This window comes from Saccostrea echinata, unplaced genomic scaffold, assembly GCF_033153115.1.
Source record: "Saccostrea echinata isolate AGI-Se365-2 ecotype Australia unplaced genomic scaffold, CSIRO_AGI_Sech_v1 ptg000046l, whole genome shotgun sequence".
Lineage (NCBI taxonomy): Eukaryota > Metazoa > Mollusca > Bivalvia > Ostreida > Ostreidae > Saccostrea > Saccostrea echinata.
Window position 1 is genome coordinate 8,904,228 of NW_026889795.1, and position 17,653 is coordinate 8,921,880.

Below are 17,653 nucleotides of genomic sequence, written 5' to 3' on the forward strand. Positions count from 1 at the left end.
TCTACGGATTTTCCGTTTGCCCAATAATGACAATGAGGACACGGTGGATGTGTTCGGTCGGTAGAGAATGCTTACTCCTCCATGACATCTGATCCCAATTCTGAAGTTTTTAGAGGTTTTGTTTGTTGTGCTCCAAATTTCTATTGTTTCAAAGGACAAATCCGATTTATTATTGTTCGTTATCTTCATTTATATTTTCACTAAGTAAAAAGAACGGTACAATGTAGCATTTAAAATCAAATTAAATAACAAGGATTCACAACCCAATGTCCCAGACAATACTGTCTTGCAGTGACTAGGTCAACAGCTTATCTTCATAATCGTGATGTTTGGTGTTAGTAAATTCCATCGTTATATTTCACTGATCCTTCTTTTTAAAACACCTTCACTAAGTCTCACTATTGCCTGAAAGGAATGACAAATATGTTATACGAGGGAATGTATACGTGGTGTTAGAAAAATGTTTCTTCTCAAGCAAAATTTAAAGACGTAAAGTAGAGGAGGAATATAAAACAAAAGGTACTTAGACTTGCTTAAATATGTAAATGTCAAAATTTATAGAAGTATTATTTCAGAAGCAGATTTCAGAACCATGCATTGTTTTTCCCTTTTAAAGGCTTGAGAAACCAAATGCACATTGTAGAAAAAAAAATATAAGAGATGAGGGTATAATTATAATTCTATAATCCTAAACATTATTTTCTTGATAAATAGAAAAAGATAAACAATGTTAAGAATGAACCCTTTTTCCTGCTGTTGTTATTAAGACTTAAGCTATAAGCATTAGCGGATGAGAAAAAGATATTCCTTCATAATCTGAATTACCATTGCCTAGGTATGCTTTTTTTTGTTGTTGTTGTTGTTGTTGTTCAGTCGATTTATCAATGTACTCACGATATTTCAACTTTCTATTTATTAACTCTTCTTTTAAAGAAGTGTTGGCCTTTACTTAAAAGGAGAGAAAAATCTTGAATCTTTCACTCAAGGAAGAATTGTTATTTAAAAATTTCCACTGATTCCGAAGAAATCAAACATGTATAAAGATTACAACTTTGCACTATTTCGGCAAAAAAAATGGGCATAAGATGTAATAAAATGTTGACATCTATACGTACTAGTTTTTATTAAGCCTATCTTGACTGTACATTGCTTTTAATAAATTTCTTGAAGATAATTCCAAATTACACAAGTTAATCAGAATGCAATAAACCGATCCCCTCCACTAGAATTGCAAACAGATGTCTCACCTGGCAAAGGTCAGTCCAGATTATGTTGAAAACATGATCTTTTATGGCACGATCACTTCCTGAATCATGGTAGTACTTGTTTCTATATAAACGAATCCTCTCTATGTCGTCACTCTCTGTAATGTGCTCTACTTTAGGTTCCTTTCCCCATCCACTCCCGGGGGGAGCAATGTCAGAGAAATTCCTCAACAATTTATACATGATGGTAATGTCCATAGATAAAGATGTAACACTGTAAGATCCACCTTAAAAAAAAACAAAAATAATTATTGCAACATCTAAAACTATGTATACTAATTTGCACAGCCTAATCAATCTTTGAAAAAATTATAAGTTTCTCCTTTCGTTTCTTCAAGTTAGTTTGCTTGCTTTTGATGAATTATATATACATTTAAAAACAGAATTGATTTACTTACTATGAAAATTTGTTTAAATAATTAGAAATTATTTTAAATCCCTGGGGTTGGGGGTTAAATTTAATCATTAAAATTCAGCAGATGAATCTATGGGTTGGAAAACGTTAAAATTCTTTGCAAAAAATGTTCAAAAGACGAACTTGATGATGATTTCTTTAATTACAGTAATGTCTCACCATTTTAATACAACGAATGTTTGAAATGATCAAGTTATCTAGTAAAGAACCAAAATCCGGTAGAAAGGTGATGGGAATAAATGCACTTCTCCGAAAGTACCTGTAGCCAAAAATGAATGAGATACTATGGGTACCATTTCCAGTAAAGAGTAACTACATGTATACAACTGTATCGATGAGATGTAATCCCTTTCTTTTGAACATGAATTCATGCTATGAACATATACTGTAGTCCTATGGGAAACAAATATTAAGCAAATGGCAAGTACCTTGAGGAGGGAACAGAATCTCTAGTTGAGGTGGTTGGAATCGAAACTGTCCTTTTCTCATGTCTGTTTCATTGTCTTTCAGAGTCTTTTCTAAATGCTCTTTTGGAAAGAATTTATCAAAGCAGATTCGTATAGCGTCAACTCCAATGTGCAACAACTTCATGATTTTGTCGAAATTTTCACTGGAATTATCTATTTGGGGAATTAAAGTAGCATGAGGTATCTAATGTGATAGTTTTCCCTTAGAAAAGAAAACAATTAGGATTGCCATTCATAAAAAAAATAAGAAAATGAATTATTCAACCTGAAAAGACAAAAAAGTTTGATTAAGAAAGCATTATATCTTATTTAAATGAATTTCAGTTAAGTGCATCAAGATTGCAAAAGCTGTAATAAAAAAGATACCTGTAGAAGGTAATTCGATAGATGTAGCGCCCTTCATGGCCTCTGTCAATGTTGTGTCCTCATTTCCACTCTTGACTTTATTAATCTTGGACTCCTCCTCAGGAACCTTATATAATAAAAATATTGAAACTAATTCAAGATTCTACTACAAAGACAAACATTTCAATTTTAGATTTTAATTCTGTTTGCATAACAAGCATTCCCGTGGAATCATCATTGTTTGTTGGTGCCAAATGTTTCTGGGTTTTCTTTAGTTTTCATTACCCATGAAATTATATCCTCAAGAACAAAACTTTGTCTTTATATTAGTCATCTGAAGTTTGCGTACATGTGCATGAATATAAACGTTACCCACGAAATTACGTCACCACGAAAGAGTGAAATTTTGGTTACCCACAAACATTGACCTTACCAGTACATTTAACAAGGATTCCACTGTGTTATAATTATTTGAACTGCCAAGTTCATGTACATATACCAGATTACCTGTTTCCAAAATTTTGTAATATATTGTGTGTCGATGCAATGTTTTTCATTCGCCGGACAGGACGGACACTGAAAAGTTGCTCTTATAAACTTAGATTCACTTATGACCGCGCTCTCCTTGCTGTCACAAAATCCTGTTGGTTTACATTTGAACGCAACGTGAAATTCTGAGTTTTTCTGGAATGTGTTGAAAAGGTTGTGTAACATACGCCCAATGTTTTCTCTAATCTGGTGACATTTTGAAACATCAACTTCTCCAACTGCAACAAAAACTTGCAATTGAATTTCTTTTTGAGTCATTCCAAGCATGATGTTATGGTGCAAATCATGAAACACGAAAATAGCTGCAGTCTGGTAAATACACCCTTGATCGTTATCAGCGAAAACCTCCCAAGGAATCTGCATGCAAGTTGCTACGAGGCGATGGAAAATTCCCGCAGGAAGAAAATCAAATGTGTAGCAAAGTACGGATGAGGCAGGGTATGATGAAAAGTAATTTACAGGAAATGGTGTTTTGTTCATACATGGAACATACCACTTTTCTTCATTCATTTTAGCTAAGAGTCCTAGTTTCTCCATGTAAAGCATGATGTTGTCTTTGTGTTCAATGTAACCATTGTTGTTCATTTTCCATATAGCAAACAACAATGTGTCATATAATTCTCCAGTTTCATTGAATTTGTCCCACTCTGAGGCAAATGCATATAAATCCTCTTTTGCGTGGTTTTTATCTGTTATGATATTTTAAAATGCATCAGCAAACCACTGTACATCAAGGATAATTACTTCACTGAGGAATTCTTGATCAAAGTATACAATTGCTCTGATGTCATGAAAAAAACTGCAGCATGACATTAATATCATCATTTGTTTGGAGCTTTATCCCCAGTGGTAATGCTTTGTTGAATGCCTGAAGCTCACCTTTGCTCAAAATCTTGAGGTTTTTCTTTTCCTGAAAGAACTTTTCAAACATAGCCCATGATTGTGGAAGCTCTTCTCCCCAGTGATCAAGTAATTGAACAACATCAACAATTGACAGTCTTATTTTTTCGACACTTTCATTTTCGTTGAATCCAATTGCAAACTGCTTCTGTACATCAAGATGTTTGTGCAAAGCCTTTTCCTTCATGGATAGAGTCTTCCATATTTCACGAAAAACAAGCCTCTCTCCTAACCAAGAGAAAGAGAAACCTTATTTTATTCCATGCAATCTTTGAAGTAAGAAATCAAAGAAATAGAAAAACATTGTGAAATAAATGTCCTGCTTATGAAATATGTTCTCTATAGTCTGTTCAGACAGACTTTATTAAGTAGAAACTTGACTATACATGTTACAGTTGACAGAGTGAAAATCCATGCCAAGGTTAAAACAGAAGTTTGTTAATATTTATGAAATATAGATGCAATCTTCACAAACAAGAGAAATTTAAATTAATGAACTGGTTATTTCATTACAAATAGATGATACCAATTAGATACAGCATTAATTTGATATACATCTCCCTTCTCTCTCTCTCTCTCTCTCTCTCTCTCTCTCTCTCTCTCTCGTATTCAGGCCTAGAATCGTTCTTTAATGAATTGTACAACCCTTTCACTTCTTATCTATATCCCATAAACTTAGATAAAGCCTTGGAATTAAAAAAAAAGATCCTTGTAACCTATTTTTGGCGAACATACTCTGAGGACCAAAGATGCATCAACTGACAAAATTTGATATTACTAAGCTTCTTGTTATTCGAAATATATAAAGATAAAGCCTTCAAATTCCAAATGTTGGTCACCATGACCTACTTTTTAGTTTACATACTTCGTATCTATCTATCTATCTATCTATCTATCTATCTATCTATCTATCTATCTATATATATATATATATATATATATATATATATATATATATATATATATATATATATATATATGAAATTCCAAAAGTAGGTCACGATAGCTTACTTTTGGTTGATACACTCCGGGGACCCAAGATGCATCAACAGACACATTTTGATGATTCTGGGCCTTTTATAATCCAAAATATTCAGACATGTCTTTGAAATACCAAAACTAGGTCACAGTGACCTACTTTTTAGTTGATCCATTCCGAGGACTCAAAATACATTTACTCACAATGTTGGATGATTTTAGGCCAATTAGTATCTGAAATATTTAAATATATACATGAAATTTCAAACGTAGGTCACTGTGATCTAATATTTGGCTAACATTCCCTGAGGACCCAAGATGCATGAACTGACAAAGTTTTATGATTCGTTTTTTTAAGCCAAAATATTTAGATATGGCCATGAAATTCCAAAAGTATGTCGCATGGACATACTTTTTAGTTCACATTCCCGAGGGACCCAAGATGCATTAACTCACACAGTTTGATGACTCTAGGCCAATTAGTATCAAAAATATTTAAATATATACATGAAATTCCAACTGAAAAGATTTGATGATCCAAGGCTTCACACTGTCCAAAGTATGCATATAAAACAATTTGAAAATGAATGCCTGTAGAATTGAAAAGGAAGACCTTCTTTTTGACATACATGTATATGTTTCAAGGCCCCAAGATGCATCAACTTATACAGTTTTATTCTTAACTTCTTTGTAATCTGAATTAATGACATTAAATATTTTGAAAATGATATGTCATGAAATTATGAAAGTACGTCATTGTGACCTACTTTTTGATTGACAAACTTTAAAGGCCAATGTTGCATACGCAGCTATGTTAAGGCTGTCCGAAGACTTAATATACATTAAACTATACATTTTATTTTGAGGTAGATTTTAATTTCAATTTGTGATCTATGTATGAATTTGCAGTCAACTTGTAATGAGAGTGTAATCAGGTATTAAAATAATGCGTATTTGTTATGTCACATGACTTTGTTGATCATGTGATGGACACTTATAAATTCCTAAATGTTGCATAAAAATCGCATCAGCACAAGTGCAAAACAACATTATTGAGAAAAAATTGTCACATAAGTCAATTCATCGTAATCTTTGGTACATAAAAAGTGCTGGGGGCAGGTCTGAATTTTATTTGTTGAGATAATATTCCAAGAGAAATTCAACTTACCCATATACAGGGGGGCATTTTCCAATCTTTATCGCAATTTGTACAAAACCGAATAAATTACATACAATCCCCCAGCAAAATTCAGTTAGATGACATACTTCTCTAGTAGATTCGCACAGAATATCTTCAATGTATCCTTATAAATCACTTGTGCCAAATATATTCACGATTTATAAATTTTAACTCTGTCCATGGACGTGTAAGGGGGAGCGTTTCACGGTCAATATTTTGTTATTGTTTGAAAAGATGTATATCGGACAAGTTAAAGGAATCACGATCTTAAATTGCAAGCGTTCAGCATCATAACAGCACACTTAAGCTTAAAGAGCAATACAGACTCTTGAATAAAAAAAAAGATCTTTACATGTCACGTTAAAGGAATGTTATAGTTATGACACTTTCCTCGTCGAGTCAGCTCAAGTATATGCAGTGCATTGACGTCATATGTTATTATGACGTCATATCTAGGTAGTTCGGAGAAGTTACTTCAGTTGGAACAGTTTGATATTCTACGGACAGCCTTATCCTAGCCGCGTAAACTGACAAGTTTTGATGATCATAGGCTTCAAAATGTCCAAGATATGTATGAAAAGCAAACTGAAAATAAAGACCTGCAAAGTTCAAAAACAGGGTCACCATGAACGAATGAACATGATTGATTGATTGATTGTATATTGTTTTACGTCCCATTCGAGAATTTTTCACTCATATAGAGACGTCACCATATACCGGTGAAGGGCTTCAAATTTTGACCTTTACTCGGCACTTAGGGCCATTGAGCAGTGAGGGAACTTTATCGTGCCAACGCCTGCCGTGACACGGGGCCTCGGTTTTTAAGGTCTCATTCGAAGGACCCGCAACTTTCACTTCAAAGTACCGAGCGCATGGCGAAGGAACAGTTGCTACCTATTTTTTATCGACTTAGGTCTGTCGCGGCCGAGATTCGAATTCACGACCTCCCGATCACGGAGCAAGCGCTCTACCGACTGAGCTACCGTGAACGGTACCAATGAACATGCTATGAGATCCTAAGATGCATCAGCTGACAAGATGTGATGATCCTGGTCCTTAAAATTTTAACAAAATATAATTTTAGGTTCACTTTGAAGTGAGCTTCGGACAAAGCCCTTTGCCTCAGGATGATATCCAGTCTACAACATATCCCAATCCTTTTTATACGCTTGGTGACATCTGCTTGTTAGTTCTTGAGAAGAACATTTTATTACAACAACTGCTTTGTTTTAATCATATTTATCTCCCCTTGTTTAAGGACCACTTCCCGAATTTTAATACTAAATGAAAGCCCTTTTGCCAAGCATGCCTTGTGAAAAACTGGACAAAAATAGACCAATGGGTTTTTGAGATATGGCCCATATTCAAAGACGTTTTCGCACAAATGGCCAAAGCATTAGCTCTTTAATTTGAGTCTTTGGCTCTGAAGAGCTAAAACTAAATAAAAGTAATTATCTGAATGTTCTATGCAGGGAACTTGCAAGATTAGATAGGTAATTTCAGCCATGCAAAGAAAAAAAATGGTGACCTTCATCTGAAAAAAAAAAAACGATTGAGAGAGAGAAAAAGGCACAAATATGCCCTAATTTTCCTTCAATTAATCGTAGGCTTTCAATAAATCTCATTATATCTTGATTACCAGATTAAAATCTGGATTTCTTTTTTTCTAACATGAATTGCTAATTTTTACCGATTACAGAAATAATATATTCAAAGCTCATTCCCCATCAGTTTTTTTGTTGTTTTTTTTATGATATCATGGTTTCCAGTTGACTACCGATTAATCAATTTATTAATTAAAGTAAGACTTTTTCTTAGCAAGTACCTCTTCTGTTTTATTCTCACTGTGTGTACCGACCAGGATGACTGGGGCCTTATCACTGCTGTATTGATGAATGGATTTCATCCAGAACTGTAGATAATCTGAATAGTGAAAAGCATTCAATGTTTGAGTATACAAATGAAATTTTCTTTTTGGTAGCTTGCAGTAAATGATATTTTCACAAAAGGTTAACATGCATTCTACTTATTCCAAAATTCAGTTTAGATATTCCTCATGTTTCAATACACAGGACCAGGCTCCACGTACGAAAAAGACGAGACAAGCTATTGACAAACAAGTTAATGAAACAAGGATATCAACAGTCGCGTCAAATTTCATCAGTTCTACGGTCGATATGGTCAGCAAATCCAACTTATCATTAAGTCGAATGATTTCTGACATTTTTAATACTAATTTTAAGGCTATTGAATTGTCTAGTAATTTTTCTGGTTGCTCGATCATGATAATGAACACACTGCCGTTGTGATAGGTAGACAGGGGATGCTTACTCCTCAATGGCACCTGATCCAACTTCTGATGCTTTCAGAGGTCCGTGTTTGCTCTGCTCCAAATTGTTTCAATGGAGATTGCTTACTGTTCGTTATCTTCATATTTCACGCTTAATTGTTCTTAACTCGTCTTTGAATAAATGAAACATATATTTATCGGATTAACAAGAATTAAGTTTGGTAGCAAACGATTAATTTTATCTATAAAAACATTAACTAAACTAGATTTTATAATCATGTAAAAAATTACTTGGTTCAATCATAATTTTTTTTAATCAGGGGCAAGAATACAAATTATGCGTCTTTCTCTCTTTCTTTGTATTTCACTCTCTCCTTGTCTACTTTTTTTATGAGAGGCTATAAATCAGTTTTAGACAATCTTACCATTAAATATGATTCTCAGCTTATTCATTGATTGAATACATTGATTTTATTCAGTCTATGTTGTTTACCGTACCGTTTGACAACTTTTCATGTATAAGAGACATGAAGATAAAGAGCATCAAATTTAGACCTATTCTTAGTACTTAGGGCCATATCAAGCATTGATGATACTTTATTGTTACAGCGACTTACGGGAAACGGAACCTCAGTTTTCATGGTCTCATCCGAAAGATCTGAGACGCTTGGCAAAGAAAAAGTCACTATCTTTGTTTTGCGTCTTAGATGTAACATTTCTTGGCGAACATCGTGATCATGTCCCATCACGATGATTTTCTTTACCTTATGAATTCTTCTTCCCCTTCTTCTAGAAGATCCTTTTTTAGGGTTCGGAATTGTTAATATCAAATGGGTATACGAAGCAAACCCTTTACCACTGGGATATGTTGCAAGGCTATCATGATTGCCTCTTCCATAGCAAACTTTTTTGCCTCCATATAGGATAAACAATAACAAAGAAGAACAAACTAACCCCTATATACATATATATGCTACGTTAAAGTTTAAAAATAATACCTCTGTTTGTCCATCCCTTGTAAATGGAACCTTCTTGACAGCATACTTCTTCTCCAACCTTATCATCGAACTCCTTCTCCATATTCAGCACAAGAACGAAGAATGTCCGTGGACTCAAAAAAATCTGGTGTGAGGCATAATATGCACACTGTCCTGCGAAGTCAGTCATGGTGATCTTTTTCTCAAAATCTTCTGAAATATTTCTTGCATCTATTGGCAAATTTCCAGATATATCTGAATAATTTTGAGCACTTTGGTTTTCCTTTATAATTTCCAGTGTCATTTGTAATGATGTTGCCCCTTTTTCTTTTTCATATGATATAGTATATTTACTGTTTGTATTGACATGCATGATCTTTCCAGGGATTGATGCTTCAAAATTAGTGCTATAATTTTGAGCATGTTGGTTTTCCTTTATAATTTCCAGTGTCTTTTGTAATGATGTTGCCCCTTTTTCTCTTTCATATAATATAGTATATTGACTGTTTGTATTGACATGCATGATCTTTCTTGGGTTTGATGCTTCAAAATTAGTGTCCTCATATTCTATTGATTCCACATTTTTTGGCATTTTCGTAGCATCATCTGCTTCTACTGAATATTCAGAATTTTTCTGCTCCTGCTTTATTTCGTCAAGTCTAATTTTAAAGTGTTGTTGTAGGTTTGAGGAATTTACTGCAGAAGAATATGAATGCAATTTGATTAACACCATCTAGATTTGTTTTGCCTTTGTATTATTCAAAACTATCATTTCTCCTCTAACCGTCATTATTAATTAAATTTATTTTCTTTATTTTGCACAAAAATGGATGGTTTTAGGATTTTGATTTTTGTCATAAGAGTCAAAGTTTAAACAATCTTTGAAGCATGTTTTGCCACGGATATATCCTTAAATTATTTATTAATCAGTTACAATATAAATACAGGGAAAGATATTACAATTAACAACTATGGACAGCAAAATGACTCTCTTGTAGTGTACTATACCAGTTTATTTTTCAAGCAATTCATTACACTGAAATGCTGTGATGTGTCACAAAATAAGATTACTCAAGTGGGCAAAGAAATTTGTTAATTGCGTTTAAAAATATTTTTCGGGTGATTTAATATTACTTGAAATCCAAATACAAATACTTTATCATGATATTTTGTACCTAAATATAACTCAACATAATAAGCAAAGAAACACAAAATAATGACAATAGCTATTCAACATAGTTATGAAAATATGTTAGGAATGGCTATAATTTGCATCATTAAACCCTAAATTCAAAACATCTGGCTGGAATGTTATTTATTTTGTTAAACTCATTATGAAAAAAATTACCATGTTTAGTTGATATAATTCAAGTACCTTTGATGCTATCTGTCACGTCGAAAACATCAGTGTGAATATCGACCCCCCTAGTTGAACAGATTTTTTCCTTTATTTTATCCAGATCTATGCCCTTCAGTCTCTCTAACAATGTGCTTTTACCACTACCAGCACACCCTACTATCATCCCAGAGGCGTGGTACATCATTGTCTTTCCTTTCTTTAGATTCTCAATGAAATTCTTCACTGATTTGTCTCCCCTCAGTATAATCTGCATTGGTATCCCGACTATAAAAACATAATTTATAGTATTACAATCCTAAGACAAATACTCAAATTCATGATTTCGTACATGTACCATCTTAAAGAAGTACTATATTAGCATTCTTGTTCACAAGACATTAACAAAATCTTTTTTAATCAATATCACAAATAAAACGTTAAGTGAGTTATTACCCCTCATCTTTACAAGCATGTCAATTACAAGAACAAATGTAAAATTGGCATTTTTTTTCTTTACAATACATTGTTCTTATGAAACATTTCTCTAAAACGTAGATTTGTGTGGTCTAAGGATCATAATCTAGTGCATGTAACAAAGTGAAGAAACTGGCATTACAAAAGCATGATTGCACATTGATTTGATGAAGATATAACTTTCAAAGAATTCCCTAAGGACTTGCTTTAAAGCTTCCCTGCATATGACGACTGATTTCGTGGGTAGGTTAAGGCTTGCCATAGAAGTTCACAGTGCACTCTGTGCCTTTACTCCAGTAAATCTGAGAACTACCAAAATATGACGTCATAATGGAAAATGACGTCAAGTCATTGCCAACTTGAGCTGTTATGACGGGGAGAGTGCCATGGACTTAACATCTTACTTTGAACTGCATGTTACAGTACCGATCGGACACAACCTAACACCAGAGCGCACCCTGGGTTCGCTCGGGGTCCGCTGCGGGTCCGCTTTCAGAAAATTTGGGACCGCTCTGGGTGCGCTTCGGGTTCGCTCTGCGTTCGCTCTGGGTCAGCTATGGGTTCGCTAGAGCGAACCCGGCGTTCGCTTTCCGGGTTCGCTTTAGGCACTCATGCGTGAAGCGGACCCCGCTTTAATCTTGCCGCCAGTAAACCCCGCCCCTTCTATATTCCAAATACAGTAGTGAAATCGATCATTACTGTTTTTATGGCGATTGAAACATGTACATGTAAGTGACAATATGGAGAACGTTGATAAATTTTCAAGAATTATACCGTACATTCGACGTAGAATTATCACTTTTATTTTTCTTAACTTACAAGCTAAGTATATCTCGAAAGAAAAAAAAAAAGAAAAAGGTGTTAAATTTATTTTCGATGGATTGGATGGAGTGAAATTGATAAGATTATCTTAATAAAAACAAAGCTTTCAAATTCATTTGTTTACATTATTCATGCGTTTTAAAATAAGTTGGAACTTCCAATTCTAATTCAATTGCTAAATCGTAATTTAAATGTTTGAAAGACAAACAACTGAATTATGATCTTATCTATGAAATAGCTGAGACATACTGTACACGTAAAATACTAAGTTTCCACATTTAGCAGTTTACATTTAAGCTAGGTTGTCGTCCATTACATGTATATGTAGTTCGTGATAATCACTAAAAATTCTCATACAGTGTAACTTGAGTTTCGTTTTACAGATCATTAATTTCATAATTTACTTCCATGCTATAAATCATTGTTTTATAAGGCGAGTTTAACGGAAGAATTATATAAAAAAAATAACAATCAAAAAACCAAAACAAACAAACCGAAACTAAAAACTGGTCCAGTGATACTGGAGCGGCATGTTAAGAAACAAAATTCTAAATGTTTAAAAATGAATAAAACAAGAAAGAAAACAAACAAAACATGCATTCAATAACCGTAAACTCGCACGAATAAGTAAATGAAATTAAGATAATAACGCCCGATGTTTTTTTTTTCTATTGTTTTATTTCGATGAGCCCCCCCCCCCCCCCACGCCACCCCTCTCCGTACTCGAATTGTTTTCTATGGGCCGGTTTTAGCGATTTTAATTTCAAATAATATACAGTGTTCTCTCTCTCTCTCTCTCTCTCTCTCTCTCTCTCTCTCGTAAAGCTATTTTACATGTACAGATTTTCAGCATTCAAGTGGCAACAAATTACATGAATATGTACTCTTCATGCAACGTACCAAAGAACTATGACGTTTCCAAATTCAAAAATAAAAAAAAAAGAATAATTGAATTTCATTGATTACGTGTCCAGACGAGGTACATGTAACTTAAGGAGCATCGAATGTAGGGGGAGTATATACTCAGGTATACCGTGACCATGGAGACAGTATACATCCAGCTAGTAAGTGTCAGCTAAAAAAAACCCACCGCAATTGCTCTTAACACCCGCAATATCTTCGAAACAGGTGGATGATAACCGACACGTGATGACCTTGGTTTCATTTTGAAACTATAATTATTAAAGTGTTAAAATTAAATAATTATGACAATTACAAAGTTCAAATATAGGTACCAATGTAATGAAAAATATATGTACGTTTTCGTATTAAGGAATCTTTGTAAGTTCAATTTACTAAAGTTGGAATTACGTGTATTTTTCATGAACAAGTATAAAACGTACCCGTCTAGTAATATCCATATAAAGTATTTCGAAAATTACATGTAGTACATGTAAGAGGTTGGTGAACATGTAAACCTGTATATGCATGTATATATCGACGCGAAGGAAAATGATAAGCATTTTTTGTTTGTTTGTTTGTTTTTTCTTTTTGTTTGTTTGTTTGTTTGTTTGTTTTTTTGACTGACTTGCAAGTAGTTACAAAAATTCAAAAACATACAATGTAAGATCTACATGTAGGATAATTAGAATTGACAAAATAATCTTTTCCTATATACATGTATTTAAATCAAGCTATTTATTAAATTCTGGTGAAAGATTAATTAAAAAAAGATATCACACTATTTAAAAAAAATGAGATTTTTCTCTCTCCAATTTACGTATTGACATAATGCACATTTATACTGTACAATGTACATTTATTTTTTTTTATGATCAATTATTAAGATTGATTATTTCGATGTTGATCTGGATAAATTAAAGCGTGCATGTAAATTGAAATAATAAATAATTAAATTAAAGCACGTACATGTTCTTATACTGTGTCTTGAGATGATAAAATTCTATAATTAATCGAAGACCTTTTTTTTTTTTATTCTTTTTTTTTAGTAACAATTGTTATAACCATTATTATCTTCTTTTTCTATTATGAATTAAAGTAATTATTGTCTGATAAACGCAATGTATATTTATATATTAATGGATTTTTAAAATATAAAGAAAATGAATATGTAACTATACATGTAACATGATAATACCTTGATAATGAAAATATATAACTTATTAATAGATTTTAAAAATAAAAAAATAATGCAAATAGATGTGTATATATTGCATGTTGTCTGGAGAATTAAAATATATAAATATAAAATCATGTTTACAAATCATATTAATAATAATTTTACACTGTACATTCACACGCTTTGCTTGTGCAATGTTTAGATTACAAACTGGCATGTTGACTGGTCGATGCGCTGATGGTCAACGCATTTTATCCCTTATCCTGATTGACAGACCTGTTCAGCATGTTGATTGGTCGACGCGCTTATGAGTTAATAGGTAATCCTGATTGACAGCTCTGTTACGCAACACCGAACGCGCGTTCGCTCTCTGGGACCGCTACTGAATTTGGGGTTCGCTTTCAGCGTTCGCTCTGGGTTCGCTGCGGGTTCGCTACGGGTGCGCTCCGGGTTCGCTCGGGGTCAGCACTAGCGGACCCCAAGCGAACCCGAAGCGAACCCAGAGAGCAAACCCGTGGTGCGCTCTGGGTTCGCTTTCTGTTAGGTTGTGTCTGGTCGGTACTGTTAGATCATGGAATGCTATTGCAAAATTTACGTGTCGTAGTAGTATTTTTAAATCTTATATATCCGAATATTTTATAAATACATCGCTTACATACACATGTACCTTGGAATGAAATTCAGCGTGTTCAAAATACTTACAAAAAATATAACTTTTGAAATGTACTCTTTTTTATACCCGTGGTTTGAGGTATGACTTAATATGAGTGTACAAAAGAGTCTGGCGCAGGCGATTAACGAGGATTAATCTGAAATCTTTTGTGGAAATCTGAAAGAGGAGGACGTTTTCTAACTTACTCCTGCTTTGTGGTGGCTTTGTTTTAATACAGATTACGATATTGTTTGGAAAATGCCCTCAAATTTGTCCGTTAATTAAACTTCTCATGAAATATTTGATGCCCAAGCACGTAGTAGAGATAAGGTGCAAAATAGAAATATCAGCGATTTTTTATGGTACAAAATATATTCATTTTCAGGATGGCGCTTCTTTTAAGAACGCAGCAGAGTTAAGGCTACAAAAAGGGGGCGGAGCCTAATTTGTACGGGAAATGTTAACTATGACATCATACAAAACCAACAATTCTTAAAAATACTACAAAATGAAATGATTTGCTATTTCAAACTATACGAAACCATCAAACTACATCTAAACTTACTATAACATGCTGTTTTGGCTTTAGTTAAATTCCACATAGCAAGGTATAAACAAGTCACTGATCATGATGCACTTGTCGATGTGACGTCATTTCGTAAAACCTGACGCAGTTTGTATGCAGTGAGAGGCGGATCATGAAATATTTTCACAACGAAAAATGCATTCTATAATTAAATGAAATATTATTTAAAGAAATTTAAGAGGCCATTAACTTGGATGCAATGTCTTCTTTATGATTTTATTCATATATATTCCGTATATTTCCTATTTAATTGATACTGCCGTATATTTGTATGCAAGTACATCGAAGAGTAATGTAAGGGTCTTAATAAATCGATCTAGTGCAAGGGCATACACCCAGTGGATCACAGTAAGCTTTTACATATAAACTCTAGAAGTATTAAGGTATCCGAAAAGTGCTGCGATCCTGGTGAAATCTCGAGAATGAATTAATTATATCTATATTTAATGTCGTTGACCAGCAAAAAATGCAGAATGCGGCCATATAAATTTGATTTTAACTATGAAATAACAGATTTTATAGAGGATCGCAGCACTTTTCAGAAACTACGATGAGTGTTGAAAATATTTGTACTCTTAATTTAGAATTTTAACTAGTGAATTTTATAGGTGACCTCAATACTGCAAGTATATGTGCTGTATCACGTGACTGCCACATCACGTGACAAGTCTAAATATAAAATCTTATCATCCTCAATATGTACTTATTAACCATAATTACATTTGTCAGATATCAATAAAGTATTGAAAAGAATCGCCATCCTGATTAAGAATATATTTTTAATCACAAAAATAGCCGATATTTCCATTGCGCATCTTAACTGTACTGCGAACTTAACTAATATCGGATAAAATGTAATTATGGTTATTAACTACGAAAGCCTAGAAGTCTCATTCGAGATTCGAGTTTCGAAATACGAGATTCGAAATTCTAGATCCAAACTAACCAATTAAAAGGCGGTTTAAGATTGAAATACTCCCCTTTGATAAGTTTTTTTGACCTTCAAGAAATCGTTGAATATATTCAAACCGAAGAGATCATTTGATTATATTACAATGCAAGAAAGGGTGTTATATATATATATATATATATATATATATATATATATATATATATATATATATATATATATATATATATATATATATATATATCAGAACGAAATTAGAAAAAAAAATATTGGGTTTTTGGTCTGCAAAATATGCTGACATTTATATTATAACTTCTTAAATATTATAAAAGATTATATTCAGAATATCTATATCGTATTATCTACTTTGTTAACAGGTTTGATGTCATAATGATAAATATTGTTAATATTCAAAGAGCAAAGGGAGGGGGCTATTGTAGTCGATATGAATTATTAGTGTGCAATTAAAGAAGTGACTAGCGTTTAATAATAAATAGTAATACGGGTTTCAAATTGGATATAGTTTGTGACAAGGTATTAGAATGTGACCAGTGACCAATACGGGTTTCAAAGTGGATATTATTTGTAACAAGGTATTAGATTGATTGATTGATTGTATGTTGTTTTACGTCCCATTCGAGAATTATTCACTCATATAGAGACATCATAATATACCGGTGAAGGGCTTCAAATTTTGACCTTTACTCGGCACTCAGGGCCATTGAGCAGTGAGGGATCTTTATCGTGCCAACGCCTGCCGTGACACGGGGGCTAGGTTTTTAAGGTCTCATCCGAAGGACCCGCAACTTTGGACATAGTTTGTGACAAGGTATCAGAATGTGACCAGTGACCAAGTTTGTGAAACCAAGAGACAGCCCCTTAAGTACGGATGGCTGAAATATACATGTTTAATAAAGATAATGATTTTTCTTTTTTCAGGCCCGTAGGAAGTAATGAAAAAAAATCACTGTAAAGCCCCCCCCCCCCCCAAAAAAAAAAAACAAAACAAAACAGGGGGTTATCACGGTTATTAGACGTTATTTTTGAAAGGATACAAGCATAGAGTCGCTATGTTTTCTATAGTATGTTATATCGGTAAAAAATATAAGGGGAATGGGGGGAGGAGATAGAGACACGTGCCCAGGGTCCTATGGCTCTGTTGTTTATTTCATTACAACGGTAGACAAGATACAAAACCAATCAATACACAAATTTCAATACATAATGTAATGGCCATAGAGAAAAAAAGGTATAAAAGTATTTAATAATGATAAAATTTAATCATTTTAACAAAACAATGGACCCTCTATACACCTTTAGGACTTTGAAAAAATTGTATAGCCTAAAGGGGTATGTATTAAAATTACTTAGTTAATGTATGCCTTTTTAGTGTACACAGAAAATCTTGAAAGACATCGTAGTAA

The 17,653-nt window shown here is 33.4% G+C and overlaps 1 protein-coding gene across 1 annotated transcript in view; it reads right to left on the reverse strand.

Annotated features, from left to right (window-relative positions):
- Positions 1-337: 337 nt before the first annotated feature.
- Positions 338-17,653, reverse strand: part of LOC133202015 (uncharacterized) — a 40,976-nt gene continuing 23,660 nt past the window's right edge. The window contains exons 5-12 of the mRNA XM_061337794.1: positions 10,742-10,990; positions 9,388-10,062; positions 3,921-4,169; positions 3,000-3,730; positions 2,514-2,619; positions 2,109-2,300; positions 1,248-1,492; positions 338-405 (exon numbers count right to left, since the gene is read on the reverse strand). Coding sequence (XP_061193778.1) covers positions 352-405; positions 1,248-1,492; positions 2,109-2,300; positions 2,514-2,619; positions 3,000-3,730; positions 3,921-4,169; positions 9,388-10,062; positions 10,742-10,990 — 2,501 coding nt within the window. The 3' untranslated portion in view covers positions 338-351. The remainder of the gene's footprint in view (positions 406-1,247; positions 1,493-2,108; positions 2,301-2,513; positions 2,620-2,999; positions 3,731-3,920; positions 4,170-9,387; positions 10,063-10,741; positions 10,991-17,653) is intronic.